General features: G+C 45.8%; 1 protein-coding gene across 5 annotated transcripts in view; it reads left to right on the forward strand.

Annotated features, from left to right (window-relative positions):
* The first annotated feature begins 9,225 nt into the window (after nucleotides 1-9,225).
* The window catches only part of LOC102452068 (putative butyrophilin subfamily 2 member A3), a 46,909-nt gene continuing 37,234 nt past the window's right edge, over nucleotides 9,226-18,900 (forward strand). Inside the window, exons 1-3 of one of the 5 annotated variants that reach the window (XM_089769990.1) lie at nucleotides 9,226-9,763; nucleotides 13,527-13,574; nucleotides 15,487-15,584. In XM_089769990.1, the coding sequence (XP_089626116.1) occupies nucleotides 9,528-9,763; nucleotides 13,527-13,574; nucleotides 15,487-15,584 (382 nt within the window). In that variant the 5' untranslated portion in view covers nucleotides 9,226-9,527. The remainder of the gene's footprint in view (nucleotides 9,764-13,526; nucleotides 13,575-15,486; nucleotides 15,585-18,900) is intronic. The other 4 variants (XM_075914299.2, XM_089769989.1, XM_075914297.2 and 1 more) reach the window with 4 other exon arrangements.

An 18,900-nucleotide genomic window follows, 5' to 3' on the forward strand; every position in this document is an offset into this window, starting at 1 on the left:
AAGTGCTGCATAGTCCTCTCTTTTGTTTCAGCAAGATCTGACTAACACGGCTATATCTCTATGGGTATGTCTACACTACCCTCCTAATTCGAACTAGGAGGGTAATGTAGGCATACCGCACTTGCAAATGAAGCCCGGGATTTGAATTTCCCGGGCTTCATTTGCATGAAGCCGGCTGGCGCCATTTTTAAATGCCGGCAGTTCGAACCCCATGCCGAGTAGCTAGTTTGGATTAGGCTTCCTAATCCGAACTAGCTGTACTCCTCATTCCTCATTCCATGAGGAGTACAGCTAGTTTGGATTAGGAAGCCTAATCCGAACTAGCTACTCCATGCCATGTGTAGCCGCGTGGCATGGGGTTCGAACTGACGGCATTTAAAAATGGCGCCGGCCGGCTTCATGCAAATGAAGCCCGGGAAATTCAAATCCCGGGCTTCATTTGCAAGTGCGGTATGCCTACATTACCCTCCTAGTTCGAATTAGGAGGGTAGTGTAGACATACCCTATTACTACTCTGCATTTTGGGTACCTTTTGCCAATTGTTTTATCAGAAGAGACTTTTCTGACATTTAGCCCATCTAGACCAGGCCAAATTTTGGAGAAAAAACCCCTCTTTCAGAAGCCCCCTTCTTCTTCCTAGAACAAGGAATACAGGGGCTTCCAAAAGAGCATGACTGTTCTTCCTCTAAAAAAAAGTGTAAGAGCAAACACGTTCCCTGGATGTGGCAGAGTTTTTTCGAGATACTTTTGATACCCTGAAAAAACCTCACAATCTAGTCATACCCTCTGATTCCTGAAGGAAGACTGAAATAATTGGGCTTGCTTAGTTTGGAAAGGAGAAGACTGACAGGGGACATGATAGCATGCATGCGTGCCTGATTTGTTTTCACATATGCAATCTTCTGTAACCTGAAGAAAGGCTGTGTGTACGCTTGAAAGCATATTTATCTTACAAACAGAAGTTGTTTCATTTAAAAGTATTACCTTGTCCACCTTGTCTTTAATTTGTGTTTACCCATTTTCAATATATGCAGTCTCATTTGGATTTTTAAAAAACATTTTCCACATTCAGTTCTTTAAGATCTACTATAATTTTTAGAGTTTGCCTGTTTGTTTCTTTGATCAGGAATTTCTCCTAAAGACCATAAAATTCAGGATGCAACTTCCTCTTATAATTACTTAAAGCAAAGTCAGGGCTTGCTAGGAAAATGGGATGTGTCTGGAAAATGGGATTGCATCTATTAAAACCAAACAGAAAAGGAACAAAAATAATTAAATAAAAAAACTGACATAACTGATGGAATGTTGAAAGAAACTGAACCAAGATGAGCCAGAAAAAATAGGATGATCCTGGAATAGAATCATAGAATCATAGAGCTGGAAGAGACCTCAGGAGGTCATCAACTCCAGCTCCCTGTCCGAGGCAGGCTTGCTTCTCAATGAAACTTACGGAAAACAAATAATTTGAAAAAAATTGGAGCAGTGCTCTATTTTGGCACAGTTCAATCAATGCATATGGTTTGAAAACTAGAAGAACATGTGATTGGAAACAAATTGGCTATACCTTTTGTGTTGTTAAAACAGCAAATGATAAGTTTCTAGGGATGAATGAAAGTATACTTGACAGAATTCCTATTTTAAAAACTTTACAAACATTAAATGGACAAATTGGCACAATCTCTTTTTAAAGAAATATTAAATAAAAATTAATACTGTATTTTTGAAAAATACAGTCACTTAAGCAAAGCATATTCATTTTCTTTTATTATAAATTGGTAAATCTGATAGAACTATATATTTATACAGGAGATTACCAAAAACTACATTTCATCATTGCTGAAAGTTTAATATCAGAGGGTATGTCTACACAGCAAAGTTATTTCAAAATAACTTTCCTAGCATCTACACAGCCAAACCACTATTTCGAAATTAATTCAAAATAGTGGAGCATTTATTTCGAATTTTGTAAACCTCATTCTACAAGGAATAACACCAAATTCAAAATAGCTATTTTTAAATAAGCGCTGTGTAGACACTTATTTTGAAATTGGGGGCCTCCAGCCTTCCCAGGGTGCCCTGGTGGCCACTCCAGCCTCAATAAAGAACACTCCTCTACCTCCCTCCTCCCTGGAGCTCTTAAAGGGGTTGACTCTGGCCACAGTGCCTGTGCCAGCTTCAAGCCTGCCAGCCCAGAGCCAGCAGTCACTGCCCCTGACCCAGTGGCCCCAAAACATGAGCCAGGAAGCCACTGGCAGCCAGCCCTCCACCGCTCCCCAGGAGCAGTCAGCCAGCTCCCAGGAGATTGCCAGGGCTTGGAGAAGGCAGGTTTCTTCCTGATCCAGGGTGGAGATCATGGACCTTGTTCAGGTTAGGGGGGATGCCCCCAATGTCCATGATCTCCACACTAGATGGAGGAACGCGTCCATCTATGGCAGGATAGCTGCCAGCCTGGTCACCAAAGGCCACATGCGAACCCAGAAGCAGGTTATCATGAAAGTCAAGTTGGTCCGGCGAGACCCCCAACCCTGAGCACTGAGCTTCCCCTCCCCCTTCTTCCCCTTGCTTCCCCCTTCCAGCTCCCTCCTCCCAGGTTTCCCCCTCCCCTCTCTCACCCTCTCTTCTCCCCTCTCCCACCTCCTTTTTCCTGTCTCCCCAGAGTTTCATTCCCTCCCCCCCAGTTTTGTTAAATAAAGAGAGTTTGTGTTCATGAAAATACATGTATTTTATTTTACATCATGAAGGGGGGTTAGGGAGTAGTAAGTTGAAGGATGTGGGGGAGGAATGAGGCACAAGACCCCAGTGGGGCAGGCCAGGGAAACTGTTAGTGCTCCTCAGAGTGGAAGCTCTCCCGCAGGGTCTTCTAGATATTGACAGCCCCCCCTCCTCCCGCCGATGGACCTCCCAGATGGCAGCCTGAAGCAAGTGTAGACAGGCTCACAGCAACGCATCCATGAGAAGCACCAGAGTGCCATGGGGCAGCTCGGCTCCATGTTGCAGAGTGCTGTGGTGTCCCAAGTGAGGGCAACCAGAGCACGCAGAGACAAAATGCTTTGGTGTCCCTCATGGAAGTAGACAAGCAAGCAGGGAAACCAGAGAACTGGCTGTTCCAGGGGGTCTCTTTAAGCACAGACCTCAGATAGCCTCAGGCAGCAGCTCCTCACAATAAGTCCTGACCTGGTGCCCTGCTGGAGCTGGTTCCAGCCAGCCTTAAATGCAATTCAGCATCACTCAGTGTGGACGTGCTATTTCAAAATAGCAAAATGCTATTTTGAAACACATTTTGTGTGTAGACTCATTATTTTGAAATAACACTGTAGTGTAGACATGCCCAGAATTATTACAGTTATCACAAAGACCTACGAATGATGAAAATATATTAAATAACTAACATGGAATAACACAAATTCCAATGACCAGAAATAAAATTAATTTAATCCAGGATCCCATTTTCATACGATGTGTATTACATATACATATCTTCTTTGATTCTGCATTTTTATTAGTGGAAATAGAAGATAGCAGCAAATATATATATTACACAGAGAGGGTGTGTCTAGACTACAGGGTTTTGTCGACAAAACTATACTTTTGTCTGTTCTACTGCTGAGTTCTGTCAACATAAAGTCGAGGAATAACGCTTTTTGTTGACAGAGTTCTGCGCCAGAAGGCGTTATTCTGTTGACAGAGTTCTGTCAACAGAAGGCATTATTGCATCTACACTGTCCTTTGCATCTACATTCTCATGTTGACAAAGTGGCTTGCTTTGTCAACAAAACTGGCTGTAGTCTAGACTCTCTTTGTCGACAGAAGCTTTGTCAATAGTATCTGTTGACAAAGCCTCTGTCAACAAAAGCCTGTAGACTAGATGTACCCAGACAGACAAACATGGACACTCACAAATCACATTAAAAGAACTTGCAAAGTCAAGCACACAAAAATAACCCCTTCTGCATACTCATGATGAGTCACTCTTCAGTTACATGATCACATATTGTGTTTCATAGGACTCCTATAACATTCAATGTGCTGGCTATCAAGTGCCCATTCCCCCACTTCCATGTTATTTTTGCCCAGTGCCTTGGAGCTGCCCACAAGGAGTCTCCTGTTTGCTGTACAAGTCAAGGGATACAGAAGAAGGGGGTAGTAGATCCTGGACTAGCTTACATTCAAAAACTGATCTTGAGCTTGAAAAGGTTGGAGACCACTGCTCTGGATGATTTCTTTGCTGATAGCAGGGAGCAGGGGACAGCAAGGGGACTACTCCATACTCAGAACTGATTGTTAAAATATCACGTAGACCAGTGTAAAGATGGAAAATGAAAGTACAAACTTCACCAACAATAAACGATCTCTGTTAAAGTTCAAAAGTTCATCAAAGACACACAGTTTTATCTACAGCAGAAAGACAGCCATTAATATTACTGTACTGATATTCAGGGTACAGCTGCAGTGACTTGGCGAAAACTATACTAATTTTTCTAAAAATTAGAAAACAGTTTTGCCAAGTGTAAGAGATGGATAAGGAACTTGTGAACATCTGTTTTATTTGCTCTGACTGGCTCTCAGCATCTGGATTAGGCCTCAGATCTTCTAGCATACCCAATTTCCCTCCACTTCGTTTACTTTTCTGATATTTACCAAAAGCAGGTGGGTTCTGACCATTGGTACCAACCATGTTCCCCGAAATCTTGGAATGGATGAGATGTGGGATTCAAATGTATTTTTGTAGTTCATTCTGAAAAAAAACCAACCCACAAATAAGTAGAGTAACGCCATTGAGTTGAGCCAGTAATTTCATAATATAAATAAGAAATTCACGTGATGTGACAATTTGCAGACTATATACAGCTTACGAATTCTGATTTTGCAAAATTTAAATTTAAAAACCAGGTTTTAATTAGATTGAATTGTCTTTCTCTGGCCAGATTTGAAATTAAATTTTTAATTTGATTAAAGACCATATGAGCACAGACTCCCTAATAGCTTGTAGCAGGCCTATAATACATGAAGGCCAAATGTCATCATCATTATGTTCCTGTTATGCTTCTAACCTTTAAGACTCCTTCATTCCTACAGTTTTCTGAAAAAATCCTCCAATGCTTTCCCAGTTATGATCTAGGGTTGTCTGGTCAGCTTCCAAAGCTCTTTGCTGTGGGTTTGTTTGTTTGTTTGTTTGTTTGTTTGTTTGTTTGTTTGTTTGTTCAGCAGCGGCTGAATCAGGACGCCTGGGGCAGAGCAGCTGGGGTGCTGCTGGGTTGCTCCAGTAGCACCAAGGAGCCGCGCTACTGGAGCAACCCAGCAGCACCCCAGCTGCTCTGCCCCAGGCGTCCCCAAGTCAGCCGCTGCTGAAACTGACCAGCAGCTGACTACAGAAAGCCCGAGGCAGAGTTGCTCTGCCCCAGGCTTCCTGGAATCAGCCGTGATCAGTTTCAGCAGCAGCTGACTTGGGGTCGCCTGGGTTTCTTAACTGATCAGTTTCAGCAGCGGCTGACGCCAGTTCCGACTTACATACAGATTCAACTTAAGAACAAACCTACAGTCCCTATCCTGTACGTAACCCGGGGACTGCCTGTACATGCCTCTGTCGTCAGAGGCATGTAGATTTGTTGTTTTGGCAAAGTCAAATGAAGCCGCGATTTAAATGATCGCGGCTTCATTTAAATTTACATGGCTGCCGCGCTGAGCCAACAAACAGATGATCACCTGTTTGTCCGCTCAGCGCGCTAGTCTGGATGCTCCCCTGTCGACATCAAAGCCCTTTGTCGGCAGCCCTGGTAAATCTCATCCCACGAGGAATAACGGGGCTGCCGACAAAGGGCTTTGATGTCGACAGGGGAGCGTCCAGACTAGCACGCTGAGCGGATAAACAGCTGATGAGCTGTTTGTCGGCTCAGCGCGACAGCCATGTAAATTTAAATGAAGCCGCGATCATTTAAATCGCGGCTTCATTTGACTTTGCCTATGTATCTAATCTACATGCCTCTGACAACAGAGGCATGTAGTCTAGACACAGCCCTAGTGAAATAGTTTTTCATAAAATCCAACCTGGACCTTCCCCACCACAACTTGAGACCATTGCTCCTTGTTCTGTCATCTGTCTCTACTGAGAACAGCCTCTCTCCATCCTCTTTGGAACCTCCCTTCAGGAAGTTGAAGGCTGCTATCAAATCCCCCCTCACTCTTCGCTTCTGCAGACTAAACAGACCCAGCTCCCTCAGCCTCTCCTCATAAATCATATGCTCCAGCCCCCTAATCATTTTGGTTGCCTTCCGCTGGATCCTCTCCAATGCGTCCACATCTTTTTTGTAGTGGAGGGCCCAGAACTGGACACAATACTCCAGATGTAGCCTCACCAGAGCCAAATAAAGGGGAATAATCATATCTCTGGATCTGCTGGCAATGCTCTTCTTAATGCAACCTAATATGCCATTAGCCTTCTTGGCTACAAGGACACACTGTTGACTCATATCCAGCTTCTCATCCACTGTAACCCCCAGGTCCTTTTCTGCAGAAATACTACTTAGGTTGGACATTAAGAAAAAGTTCCTAACTGTCAAGGTGGTTAAACACTGGAATAAATTGCCCAGGGAGGTTGTGGAATCTCCGTCTCTGGAGATATTTAAGAGTAGGTTAGATAAATGTCTATCAGGAATGGTCTAGACAGTACTGGGTCCTGCCATGAGGGCAGGGGACTGGACTCGATGACCTCTCAAGGTCCCTTCCAGTCCTAGTATTCTATGATTCTATGATTTTAAGAGGGAAGGTGTGTCTCTCTGAGCAGATGGGCCAAGGCCTTCCCCTACACTGCCCCAAATCACTTCTGCCTCCTGTGCTGCTCTGTCCCTCCACTGAACCTGGTTCTCATTGCTGTAGGTCAGTGAGGTTTTACTCTCCACTTCCCTTATTCTGTGTGTGTGCTGTGGGGAGAACTGGTCTCCCCAAGGGTACGTCTACACTACAACGTTAATTCGAGCTAACTTAGTTCGAATTAGTTAATTCGAACTAAGCTAATTCGAACTAACGGATCCAGACTAAAAAAATAGTTCGAATTAGCATTTTGCTAATTCAAACTAGTATGTCCACATTAAGTGGACCCTGAACCAGGCTTAAGGATGGCCGGAAGCAGGGCCAGCAGGGCATAAGAGGAGGACTTAGAGCGTGGAGATGCTGTCTCAGGCTAGCCAAGGGCTATGCTTAAAGGGTCCCGACCCCCACCCTGGACAGACAGTTCTCAGGGGTGCCCCGCTTGCAAAGCAGTCCTGGCTTGGATTGCCTGGAGTACCCACACTGGGCACATCACAGCACTCGGCCATCAGACCGGCTGCACTTGCCACAGGCTGCCATCCGGGGAGAGGGGGCAATTGGGGTGCTGCAGGAGAGCTTCCACCCCCAGAAGCCCGCAGAGCCAGCCCAGTCCTCCCCATCGGGGGCTCGTACCCCATTCCTCCCTCACCTCCTTCCACTTACCCTTCCCTAGCCCCTCTTTTTGATGTACAAAGTAAAGGACAATTGTGTTCAGAAATGGAATCTGTCTTTATTGAACAAAACTGGGGGAGACTGGGAAAAGGAGGTGGGAAAGGTGAAGAGAGAGGGTGGGAGAGGGGAGGGCAACTACAATGATCAGGGGTTGGGAACAGGTCCCATATGAAGAGAGGCTAAAGAGACTGGGACTTTTCAGCTTAGAAAAGAGGAGACGGAGGGGGGACAGGATAGAGGTCTCTAAAAGCAGGAGTTGGGTGGAGAGGGTGCATACAGAAAAGTTCTTCATTAGTTCCCATAAAGAAGGACTAGAGGACACCAAAGGAAAGGAATGGGTAGCAGGCTTCAAACTAGTAACAGAAAGTTGTTCTTCACAAAGCAAAGAGTCAACCTGTGGAACTCCTTGCTGCAGGAGGCTGTGAAGGCTACAACTAGAACAGAGTTTAAAGGGACGTGAGATCAAGTCATGGAGGTTGGGTCCATGGAGTGCTATTAGCCAGGGGGTAGGAGTGGTGTCCCTGCCCAAGGTTTGTGGAAGGCTGGAGAGGGATGGCACGAGACAAATGGCTTGGTCACTGTCTTCGTTCCATCCCCTCCAGTGTCCCTAGGGTTGGCCGCTGTCGGCAGACTGGCTACTGGGCTAGATGGACCTTTGGTCTGACCCAGGACGGCCATTGTAAGCTCAGGGCTCAAGGTCGGGGGTCTCAGTGGATCACCTTGATTTTCATGCACACCTACTCCTGGGTGGCCAGGCTGGCAGCTCTCCTGCCCTAGCCGGCCACTTTTCTGTGCCTAGTGCGGAGATCGTGGTCGAGGTCCACGATCTCCGCACTAGCCCAGGCGGGTGCCCGCCTCTTGCGGTCCCGGGCAAGCTCCCGGGAGCTGCCAGCCTGGTCCCAGGAAGAGGGAGAGGACTGGGGGGCATCGGGTGGGTGGCTCGATCCGTGCCAGGTGCAGGGTCTGCTGGCTGGGTGCTGGCAGGCTTGCACCTGGCACGGGCACCGTAGCCAGCCCGTGCCCCTTTAAGGGGTCCGGGGCCGGGAGGGGGGCAGAAGAGTTTCCCTGGTGTTGGCCAGAGTGGCCACCAGGGAAACCTGGGGAGGGTTAGCCTCCCACTAGTTCGAATTAAGGGGCTACACACCCCTTAATTCGAACTAGCTAGTTCAAACTAGGCTTAATGCTCGTGGAATGAGGTTTTCCTAGTTCGAACTAAGCGCTCCGTTAGTTCGAATTAAATTCGAACTAACGGAGCGCTAGAGTAGTGCCTATGAAAGTTAGTTCGAACTAACATCTGTTAGTTCGAACTAACTTTGTAGTGTAGACATACCCCAACATAGCACTATCCAAACCAGCAGTTAGGTCACTGTAACTTGCATTGCTCAGGATGGTGGAAAGCCACTATCCTGAGTGACTTAAGCTACACAGAAATAAGGGCTAGTTTGGACAGGCCCTCTGAGGACTTTCTCAACAAATACTCTGTGTAAACTTAAAAGCTTGTCTCTTACCAATAGAAATTGAATCATTCAAAGATATTTCCTCGGGCACGTTGGCCCAGAGTTAATTATTAAATAGATATTATACAAAACCCGGAAAAAAGCCTAAGAAGGAGAGGCAGTCACAGAAGAAAAAAAAGTTTTATTCCAAAACACAACAGGAGATCATGGGTGGCAGGTAAACCAAGAGCTGGGGAGGCAAGCCCTCTGCCCTGCCCCTTGTGTCCAAGAGCAGGGGAGTGGAGAAGTGGTGGCCCTGTGGGAGGCAAGTGCCCCATGCTCCCCTCCCCTTCCTTCCCCCCACTGCACAAGAGCATGGGGGAAGGGGACTGGTTCATGGTTTTAGCATTCCTCAGCCCAGGACAGAGCAAGGGGGAGGGAGAGTAGGCAGCACATAACCCCAGCCTTTCCCAGTCAGAGCAGGAGGGAGGGAGAGCAGGCGGAGCTTGGCTCCAGCATTCCCCACGCCAGCCAGAGCACAGAGGAGGAAGAGTAGGCAGTGTGTGGCCCCAGCCTTCTCCAGCAGGAGCACAAGGGAAGGAAAGCAGAAGGCACATGGGTTCAACCTTCCCTGGCCCCAGCCGGAGTCCAGAGGAAGAGGGAAAGAAAGAGGGAGAAGAAGAGAGAGAAAAAAATGGAGAAGAGAAAAACAGAGAAGGGAAAGAGAAAAAGGGAGAAGAGAAAAAGGGAGCTGGGAAAGAGATAAAGGGAGAAGACGAGAAAGAGAAAAAGGGAGAAGAGATAAAGGGAGAAGAAGAGAAAAAGGGAGAAGAGAAAGAAGAAGACAGAAGGTAGGTGACATATGGTCCCCAGCTTCCCTGGCCCAGCTAGAGCACTGGAGAGACGGTGGATAGCCCCAGCTTCCTCAGCCCCTGGAGAGCTGGTGGCACAGCCACAGCCTCGGAAAAGCTGAATTCCAGACAGCCTAGGAGGAGACGCACTGAAGGAAGGAGGTTGGATGGAAGCTGGGACAGAGTGTGGGGGGGCCACTCTGGCAGTTTTTGAAGGAGGTGCCTACCCTTGCCTATTATATCCACTGTTCATGTAAGAGATCCTAAAATATCCTATCAGAAAAAGAAATTTTGAACAAACTATTGTCTCATATTGATGCTCTGTGTATTTTCTACCTGAGAATTACAGTAACTTGAGAATTTTTTTCAGAGGGTTTTTTTCATTTTGCCCTTTGGTGTAACTTTTTCTGTTTGTGATATGCTCAGTCTAGCATAAACTCTCCTCCCTTTGGTATTTCTGAATTATGTAGAAGGTCATGTGTAAAGAGCCTTGACCTCTGAATGTCCCCATTTTTACAGTATTTGTTACATTAAGCTGTCATTAATTTACACATGAAGCAAAATGCAGGACAATGTAGCACTTTAAAGACTAACAAGATGGTTTATTAGATGATGAGCTTTCGTGGGCCAGACCCACTTCCTCAGATCAAATAGTGGAAGAAAATAGTCACAACCATATACACCAAAGGATACAATTAAAAAAAATGAACACATATGAAAAGGACAAATCACATTTCAGAACAGAACGGGGATGCGGGGGGGGGGGGGGGGGGGAGGAAGGTAAGTGTCTGTGAGTTAATGATATTAGAGGTGGGGAAAGGTAGATGTCTGTGATTCTAATTTGAGGAAAGTGTTTATGGCTTTGAATTTGAGTGAAGGGAGTTTTTCACTATATCTCCAATTTAGGTATCTAAGGGTATGTCTACACTACCCCGCTAGTTCGAACTAGCGGGGGTAATGTAGTCATCCACAATTGCAAATGAAGCCCGGGATTTGAATTTCCCGGGCTTCATTTGCATGAAGCCGGCCGGCGCCATTTTTAAATGCCGGCTAGTTCGAACCCCGTGCCGCGCGGCTACACGCGGCACAGAGTAGCTAGTTCGGATTAGGCTTCCTAATCCGAACTAGCTGTACTCCTTGTTCCACGCATTCCCCATACCCCGTTCTACTTCAAACTAGGGTGGCGTTTGCGTATCTTAATTTGACCTTCTCCTGTAGTGTAGACCTTCTCTTACCAACTAACATGACTACCCCTTTGAGACTTTTAAACATACATAAAATCTTTTTATTAATTGAAATGATATGCACGCATCTTGGTACCCTAAATAGAGTTGTAAAATACTTCCATTCAGACATACTAGATTAAATAAAACAATATAATCAGTTTATTTACTACAAGGAGATAGGGTACGTCTAGACTACAGGCTTTTGTCGACTGAAGTTTTGTCGACAGATACTGTCGACAAAGCTTCTGTTGACAAAGAGTGTCTAGACTACATCCAGTTCTGTCGATAAAGCAAGCCGCTTTGTAGACATGACAGTGTAGACGCAAAGGACAGCGTAGATGCAATAACACTTTCTGTCAACAGAACTCTGTTGACAAAAGGCATTATTCCTCGTAGAATGAGGTTTATAGCCATCGACAAAACCGTTGGGTTCTGTTGACGCTATGTCAAAATAACTCAGCGGCAGTGTAGATGCAGGTATAGTTTTGTCAACAAAAGTCCACTTTTATTGACAAAACCCTGTAGTCTAGACACACCCAGGCTGTGTCTACATTGGCCCCTATTCCGTAATAGGGATGCAAATGTAGCACTTTGGAATAGGCAAATCCGCGGGGGATTTAAATATCCCCCGCGGAATTTGCATTAACATGGCTGCCGCTTTTTTCCGGCTTGTAGATAAGCCGGAGAAAAGCGCCAGTCTGGACGCGATCCTCCGGAAAATAAGCTCTTTTACGGAGGATCTCTTATTCCTACTTGAAAGTAGGAATAAGAGCTCCTCCGGAAAAGAGCTTATTTTCCGGAGGATCCCGTCCAGACTGGCGCTTTTCTCCGGCTTATCTACAAACCGGAAAAAAGTGGCAGCCATGTTAATGCAAATGCCACGGGGGATATTTAAATCCCCCGCGGATTTGCCTATTCCAAAGTGCTACATTTGCATCCCTATTACGGAATAGGGACCAATGTAGACACAGCATAGATTTTAAAATACTAGAAGTAATGATTCATAAAAGTTGGAAATGGTTACAAACAGATTTTGATTTCTATTTTTTGCGGGGGGGGGGGGTTAAAATAATTATAAAAGGAAATTAAACAAGATCCACACACTCACACCAAATAATTCCTGGCAAAATAATTGTTATTTTTGTTTTGAACCACTTCTAGCTATAATTGCAAGGCTCAGAAGAGCTACGGCAAGTAACCTCTTTTTTAGCATATATACAATTATATATAATAATAAATTTAAGATAAAACATAATTTGTGCTGAGCTTAAGAAACTAGGTTAAATTCAAAGTAAAGTTTTGTCACCACATGCTTTACTTGTACCACAACTACCGCCTCACTGGCCAAACTTCCTATGCCAGGACCCTTTCTTCGGTTCAACGTTGCTTTCTTTGTTCCTTCTCATGCGGTGAATTGATGGTCAATGAGAGAAGGCAGAGGAGGGATGCCTTGACATGTTTGCCACTTCTTTTTATAGCCCTATTGCCCTTTGAAAAACACTTCCTGCTGGAAGCAAGGTTATAAGCAGTCTGTGTGGAAGGGCCCACCAGGCTGTTTTATTCCTCATTCACTCACTTAGGGTATGTCTACACTTGCAGCCTATTTTGGAATAAGGCTGCAAATGTAGGCATTCAGAATTGCAAATCAAGCCCGTAATTTAAATATCCCATGCTTGATTTGCATCTTCCCGGCCGGGCGCCATTTTTTGAAATTTACAAGCCCGGAATAACTGCCTGCATCTACACGCGGCAGTGAAACGGGCATTTGACATAAAGCCCTATTTCAAACTACCTGTTATTCCTCCTGCAATGTTGTTTAACAGGTAGTTTGAAATAGGGCTTTATTTTGAATGCCCTTTTCACTGCCGCGTGTAGACATTTCAAAAAAAAAAATGGCGCCTGGCCAGGAAGATGCAAATCAAGCCCGGGATATTTAAATCCCGGGCTTGATTTGCAATTCCGAATGCCTACATTTGCAGCCCTATTCTGAAATAGGCTGCAAGTGTAGACATACCCTTACTCATTTTCATCAGGCTGGGGAGGGCTGGGCAGGGTTCCTTTCCACAAAGTGTTCAGTTGAAAGCTGGACACCTGACAGCCCTAATTCCATGCATAGTTAACAACTTTAACACAACTCCTTGAGGCAGACACATCCCCTCCCTGGGGGGATTTGGGTATCCTGTAGAATATAGCAGACCTGGATTCAAATCTCTGTTCCAGATCAGATGGAGTTGGGATTTGAAGCAAAGGGAAATTCTTTGGTTACTATATAAAACAAACAAACAAAACCCACCTCTTTATTTATTTTTCTTTTGAGAAAAGCAATGATCTGGGTTTAGGCACCTAGCACCAGGAATACCTTTTAATCCTGAGTGGAGAGAAGCTTCTTTCTTCAGCCCAGACATAGGCACCTGTCTTTGGGGGGCAGGTATTAGGTCACATGCAACTTGTTGGCATTTCACAGGCATCTCCCCATTCAGCATACTGGTTTGAGGATCATATTTTTAAGTGACTAACTCTCCCTGTGCATTCTATAGGGAGTCTGGATCTCTGAGGCTGAGTATTCCATTAGATGGTGGTATAAGGTGAGTACTTCAGCACTGAGCCCAAGACCCTTTTTGTGGATGTAGTTGTAATAAATGAAGTATATTTAAGTGTAGAAGATAGCAGGCCAAAATCTCACAAGAGAAAAATAACCAAGCTTTGGCTCACCACTCATGTGGATTGTTGAACATTTAAAAAAATGCTTTTTATATTTAGATTTTGTTTTTCAAGTCAAATTTGGTAACATGATCAAAACACATAACAAAAGTATTGCAAATGCTATAGGTGTTCTAAGACACGTGGATTGTTCTAATTCAACTCTACTCTTCCTCTTTTAATCTGTTTCTGAATATATTTCCCATTCAAAGGTGAAGATTTTGTTTAAATTTGTTATAAGAAAATACATAAAATACATAGATAAGGGCAGTCACTTCGGGCTAGTCAATTTCTAAAATGGCGACTGGCCGGGAACATGCTAATGAAGTGTGGGAAATTTAAATCCCGCACTTCATTTGCAATTTCAGTCGCGCTCATTAGCCTGGTGCAGGAGGAAAACACTAAAACTCTTTTTTTGTTTCATAAATCAGTAAGGCCTGCTTCAGACCCAGAAAGAAGGCAAGATCCTCCAAGTCCAGGAAAATTATCAGCCAAAATCACCACTTATGTGACCTTAGCCTGAGGGCTCCCTGTTACCAGAGTCTCTGCTTGAGTAAATGGAAATAAACATGTTTCCCAAAAGGAATGCATGGTTTAGAGTTTTTCTACAGTTAATACTTATAGAGAGGCTAATTGGATTGATGTACATATCTTCTTGAAATATGACTCCATTGTGAAGGTATCACACACACATGCTCAATTTGTCAGGATTGTATTAAAATCTCAACTTAATTAGACTTGCAGTAACTTCTGACTTCCATGGTATGCTGCTGGGGAGTCACCATACATCAAACACTCAGGGTGCATCTAGACTGGCAAGATTTTGCACAAAAGCAATTGCTTTTGCTCAAAAACTTGCCAGCTGTCTACACTGGCCGCTTGAATTTGTGCCAGAACACTGACGATCTAATGTAAGATTGTCAGTGTTCTTGCGCAAAGACACTGACGCGCCCTCTCGGGAAAAAGCCCTCTTGCGCAAATGTTTTTGCACAAGAGGGCCAGTGTAGACAGGGAAGAACTGTTTTTGCAAAAAAACCCGATGGCGAAAATGGTGATCGGGGCATTCTTGCACAAAATTGCAATTACACTGGCCCTGGATGCTTTTGCGCAAAAGCACTTTTTGTGCAAAGGCACCCATGCCAATCTAGACGCTCTTTTGTGGAAATGCTTTTAATGGAAAAACTTTTCCATTAAAAGCATTTCCGCAAAATCATGCCAGTCTAGACGCAGCCTCAGAGACAAGGACTTTAAAAGGAAAGAAGATACCTACCAGTTCAGTATCTGGAGGTCTCAGAGCTGTATTATCTATAGGTGTTCTATGGCCCACTATCCTTTCTTGACTTCTGCTGAGAGATGGATGTTGGCAAAGGAATTGAAGGTGAATTGTCCACTTGTAAGTTGGTGAGAGAAGGGTTTGAGGTTATTAAAGGAGCAGGTGTAACCAACGGACACTACTAATTGAAGTATTTCAGTCTTTGGAGCATGGAACCCACCAGGTAAATCCACTGGTGAAACATATGTAGGCAACACATCTCGAAGAACTTCCCCTTTTCTTTGAAGTACTGAACATTTTTGCATTCTGGCCAGCTCACTAGATGCACCTATAATAGAGTTCTAAGTTTATATGTCTTCTGATGTTCTCTACCCACTTCTATCCCTTGATACCTAGAAAGCATAAACAATCATATTTTTAAGGAATAAGAAGTAACTAGATACATTGTCTTTGTTTGAAATGAAAGTAATTTGCTAAAAGTATATTCAATATAACTGAACATATCTAATGTTTTAAAATTCTAGTATCTGTAGTATGTTATGGTCGAACTGCTGCAAGCATAAAATCTTCATAATTGGAGCTGGCGTTGGCACCATTGCTGTTCTGTGTTGTTGGAAAGTTGGTAAGAATTTCAAAGCTCTACAATATGTCATTAGTTATTCATTCACTGACTTTATGTAGGATTTAAATTTAAAAAATAGACTGAGGCCTTGTGCTTTGTCCAAGTGTAGGACAGAGAATGAAGCAAAGGCATAAAAATAGGCCTTTATTAAAAAAACTGAAGGTGGAAGTGTATATCACAGCACCTCCCAATTACAAAACAAACAAAGAAACAACCCCTCAGAACTCCTCAATCGGAAGCACATAGCCACCTAGTGCAGGGAACACTCGGATTTCTTCACAAGGCCACAGTGGTTGAGACATTAAGTCATTTCCTGTGTAGACAGTTATCACCTTCCTATTCCTTCCAAGGTTTCCAAAGACCAGCAGAGGGTGTGAACAGGCACAGAGGGAGTGAATAGGTACAAGTAATATCAATCGGACATATTAGCCAGCTTTGCTGCTAATGATGGAAGTGGAGAAAGAGGCTGTGGCTAGGTCTAGTCTGCATTTTGCATAGCTTTTTCCGCTTTTTTTTTTTTTTGGAAGATGCTTTTCTGCCATTTGGTTTCATCTAGACAGGGCCAAATGGCAGAAAAGTCTACTCTTTCAGCAAAGCCGTTATGCCTCGTGAAACGTGTTATACTGGGCTCCCTGAAAGAGCGTGTTTGCTCTTCCTTGAAAAAAAGTGGAAGAGGAAACACATTGCTTGGATGTGGCAGGGTTTTAGCAAGATACCTTTGGTATCCTGCTAAAACCCTGTAGTGTAGATGTAGCCTGTGAGAGTAATTGTGGGATGCCAATGTGACAGACTGCTGGCTAAGCCAGATCTCTGCCACTACAGCCTGGCTGAAAAAGTCAATTAGAACCGGCTGAGCAGGCCTGAAAGGCTATTAAAAGCAGCTGTGAGCCTCATTAGTCAGTGGGCTATATAAGGAGCCAGAGGCGAGAGGAGCAAGGGGAGGAGCTAGGGTGTGGCTGAGTGTGCTCCCAGGCAGAAGGAAAGGCAGGCCGAGTTTGCTGCAATCTATAACTCTGTAAATAGAACGTGGTGGAAAACTGGCAATAAAAGGCACAGGTGACTGCACCAGAAGGGGACTCCAGCTGATTTGTGGACCAGAAGGTGTCCCAGGGCAAGGAGCCAGAGTGAGGACCTTGCCACACCAGTATTGAGCAGCTTATTCTCCACTGCCCACCGCTCAGTGCTATCATATACAGTTAGTCCCCGGGTTACGTGGATCCGACTTACGTCGGATCCCTACTTACAAATGGGGTGGGCCCTCCCCCTCCCCCTCCCCTTCCCCCTCCCCCTCCCCCTCCCCTTCCCCCTCCCCCTTCCCTCCCAGCAGACCAGGGAGATGCGGAGCGGCTTTTCTCGCCGCGGAGGACGTGGGTGGCGGGACCGCCGCCCGCGTCCTCAGCGGTGAGAAAAGCCGCTCCGCGTCTCCTTGGTCTGCTGGGGGGGGAGGGCGCAGCTAGTGCGGGGTGCCTCCCACACTGTCACCACCTCCGGCGGCATGGGGGGCGCTTCCCCCCAGCAGACCAGGGAGACGGGGAGCCCTACTGGGTGGGGCTGTCCCCCTATCCACCTTAGACTCTGCTCCCCATCCCACGGTGCCTCTGTTCCACCCTGGTGCACCCCCACATCCCCCTTCCCTCAAATCCTGCCCCTGCTCCATCCCAGTTCATCCGCATGTCACCCTTCCCCCCGAGCCCTTCCCCAGCTCTGCCCGTGCTGCACCTCTTCTCACCCCTTTGTCCTCTTCTGTCCCCATTGCACCCCTTCTCCAAAGCCCCCTCCTCCAAGTAACATGACCCAGGGAATTACTAGGGGGCCTGACACAGGGAAGTAGCAGAGGTCAGGTCCCTGCACTCACTGTGGTGGGAGCTGGAGTGACCCAGCAGCCCACTGTGCTCTCCTCCCCAGAGCCTGGGTCACTCAAGGGAATGGAGCAGCCTGGGGCCAGGTTATTCTCCTTCCCGCTGCCACAGTGAAGTGGAGTGACCCACCTGGGAGATGGTGGTGGAGTGGAGCAGACTGCTGCATATCATTCCATTTCCTCCAGCTCCCACCGCTGCGGTGCATGCACAGGGGCACAATCGCTGCTGCCAGCTCCAGGCCCCCCCAGATATTCCCCCAGATCACCCTGCCCTCACCTATCCTCCATTTGGGGGACCATCCCATCTGTAGACCATCTGGGGTGGCCACTGTGGGGCCCCCCAAAACACAGGGCCCGGAGTGGCCACCCCGAATTGTCGTATGGACAGGACAGCTGTGGTACTGGGATTTGCACACTTCAACGTACTCACTGATGATCTAGAAAAGGAGGAGAACAGGGAAGTGGCAAATGATACAAAGATACTCAAGAATGAGGGAAGTGAGGTGTGGGAGAATAAAACTGAGCTCTGGAGAAATGTTTGGCTGGAGTTTCCCCTACAATATGTACCAGTTCTGACTTACATACAAATTCAACTTAAGAACAAACCTACAGTCCCTATCTTGTACGTAACCCGGGGACTGCCTGTATACTTGTGCAGAATGTATAGCTACTAAATCAGACTGGGCTTATAAATTTGACTCATCTAAAAGGAATCTTGATTAGCTGTGATTGCCTGTGATTGGCAGGTGGGAACTATTGGCTTCTAATTAAAATTTGAATTCTAGAAGCCTCTGCTGATTGTCTGAGCCTTGGTAGGGGGAGGGGCTTTATGAGGCAGTGGGCAAGCGACCAAGGAGCTTGCAAGCAGGTGATTGCTAACAGGGAGTTTTGAAAGGGAGTTGGGAAGGGGAGAGGGAAGGGTGGGAGGTTCTCTTGCCTTTGTTTTTAAATCCCTTTTCCAGGACAGCAGCGATGGTTGGTGATGGGTCTGCTGTTGTTACCTGCACAGCGTGTGCCATGTTTGTCTTCCTCCTGGAAGAAAGAACGAATTTCATCTGCACCAACTGCAAGCTGGTTGACATTTTTGAAGAAAAAATTAGAGGACTGGAGGCCCAAGTGTCGACCCTACGCTAGATCAGAGAGGATGAAGACTTCCTCGATAGAAGGCAGCATTTAATCCTTCCAGCATGGCAGAAAGAGGAGCCAGTGAGGGCAGTACATGACCAAGAAGAGAACTGGCAGCATGTAACTTCTAGAAGGGGAAAAAGGCCAGCACGGGAATCCCCCGATGCTATAGAGGTAAGCAATCGCTTTCAAGCTCTCTCCACAGGCTCTGCAGTGCTGAAAGCTCTGGAAGGGACCTCACAAGGAAGAAACCAGAAGGGAACACCATCTACTGGAAGGCATGGGATGCGTAGTCCTATGGATGGGGGATCCACAGCCACCACGGCGAAAAGG

Source organism: Pelodiscus sinensis, chromosome 18 (assembly GCF_052426305.1).
Source record: "Pelodiscus sinensis isolate ZL-2025 chromosome 18, ASM5242630v1, whole genome shotgun sequence".
Lineage (NCBI taxonomy): Eukaryota > Metazoa > Chordata > Testudines > Trionychidae > Pelodiscus > Pelodiscus sinensis.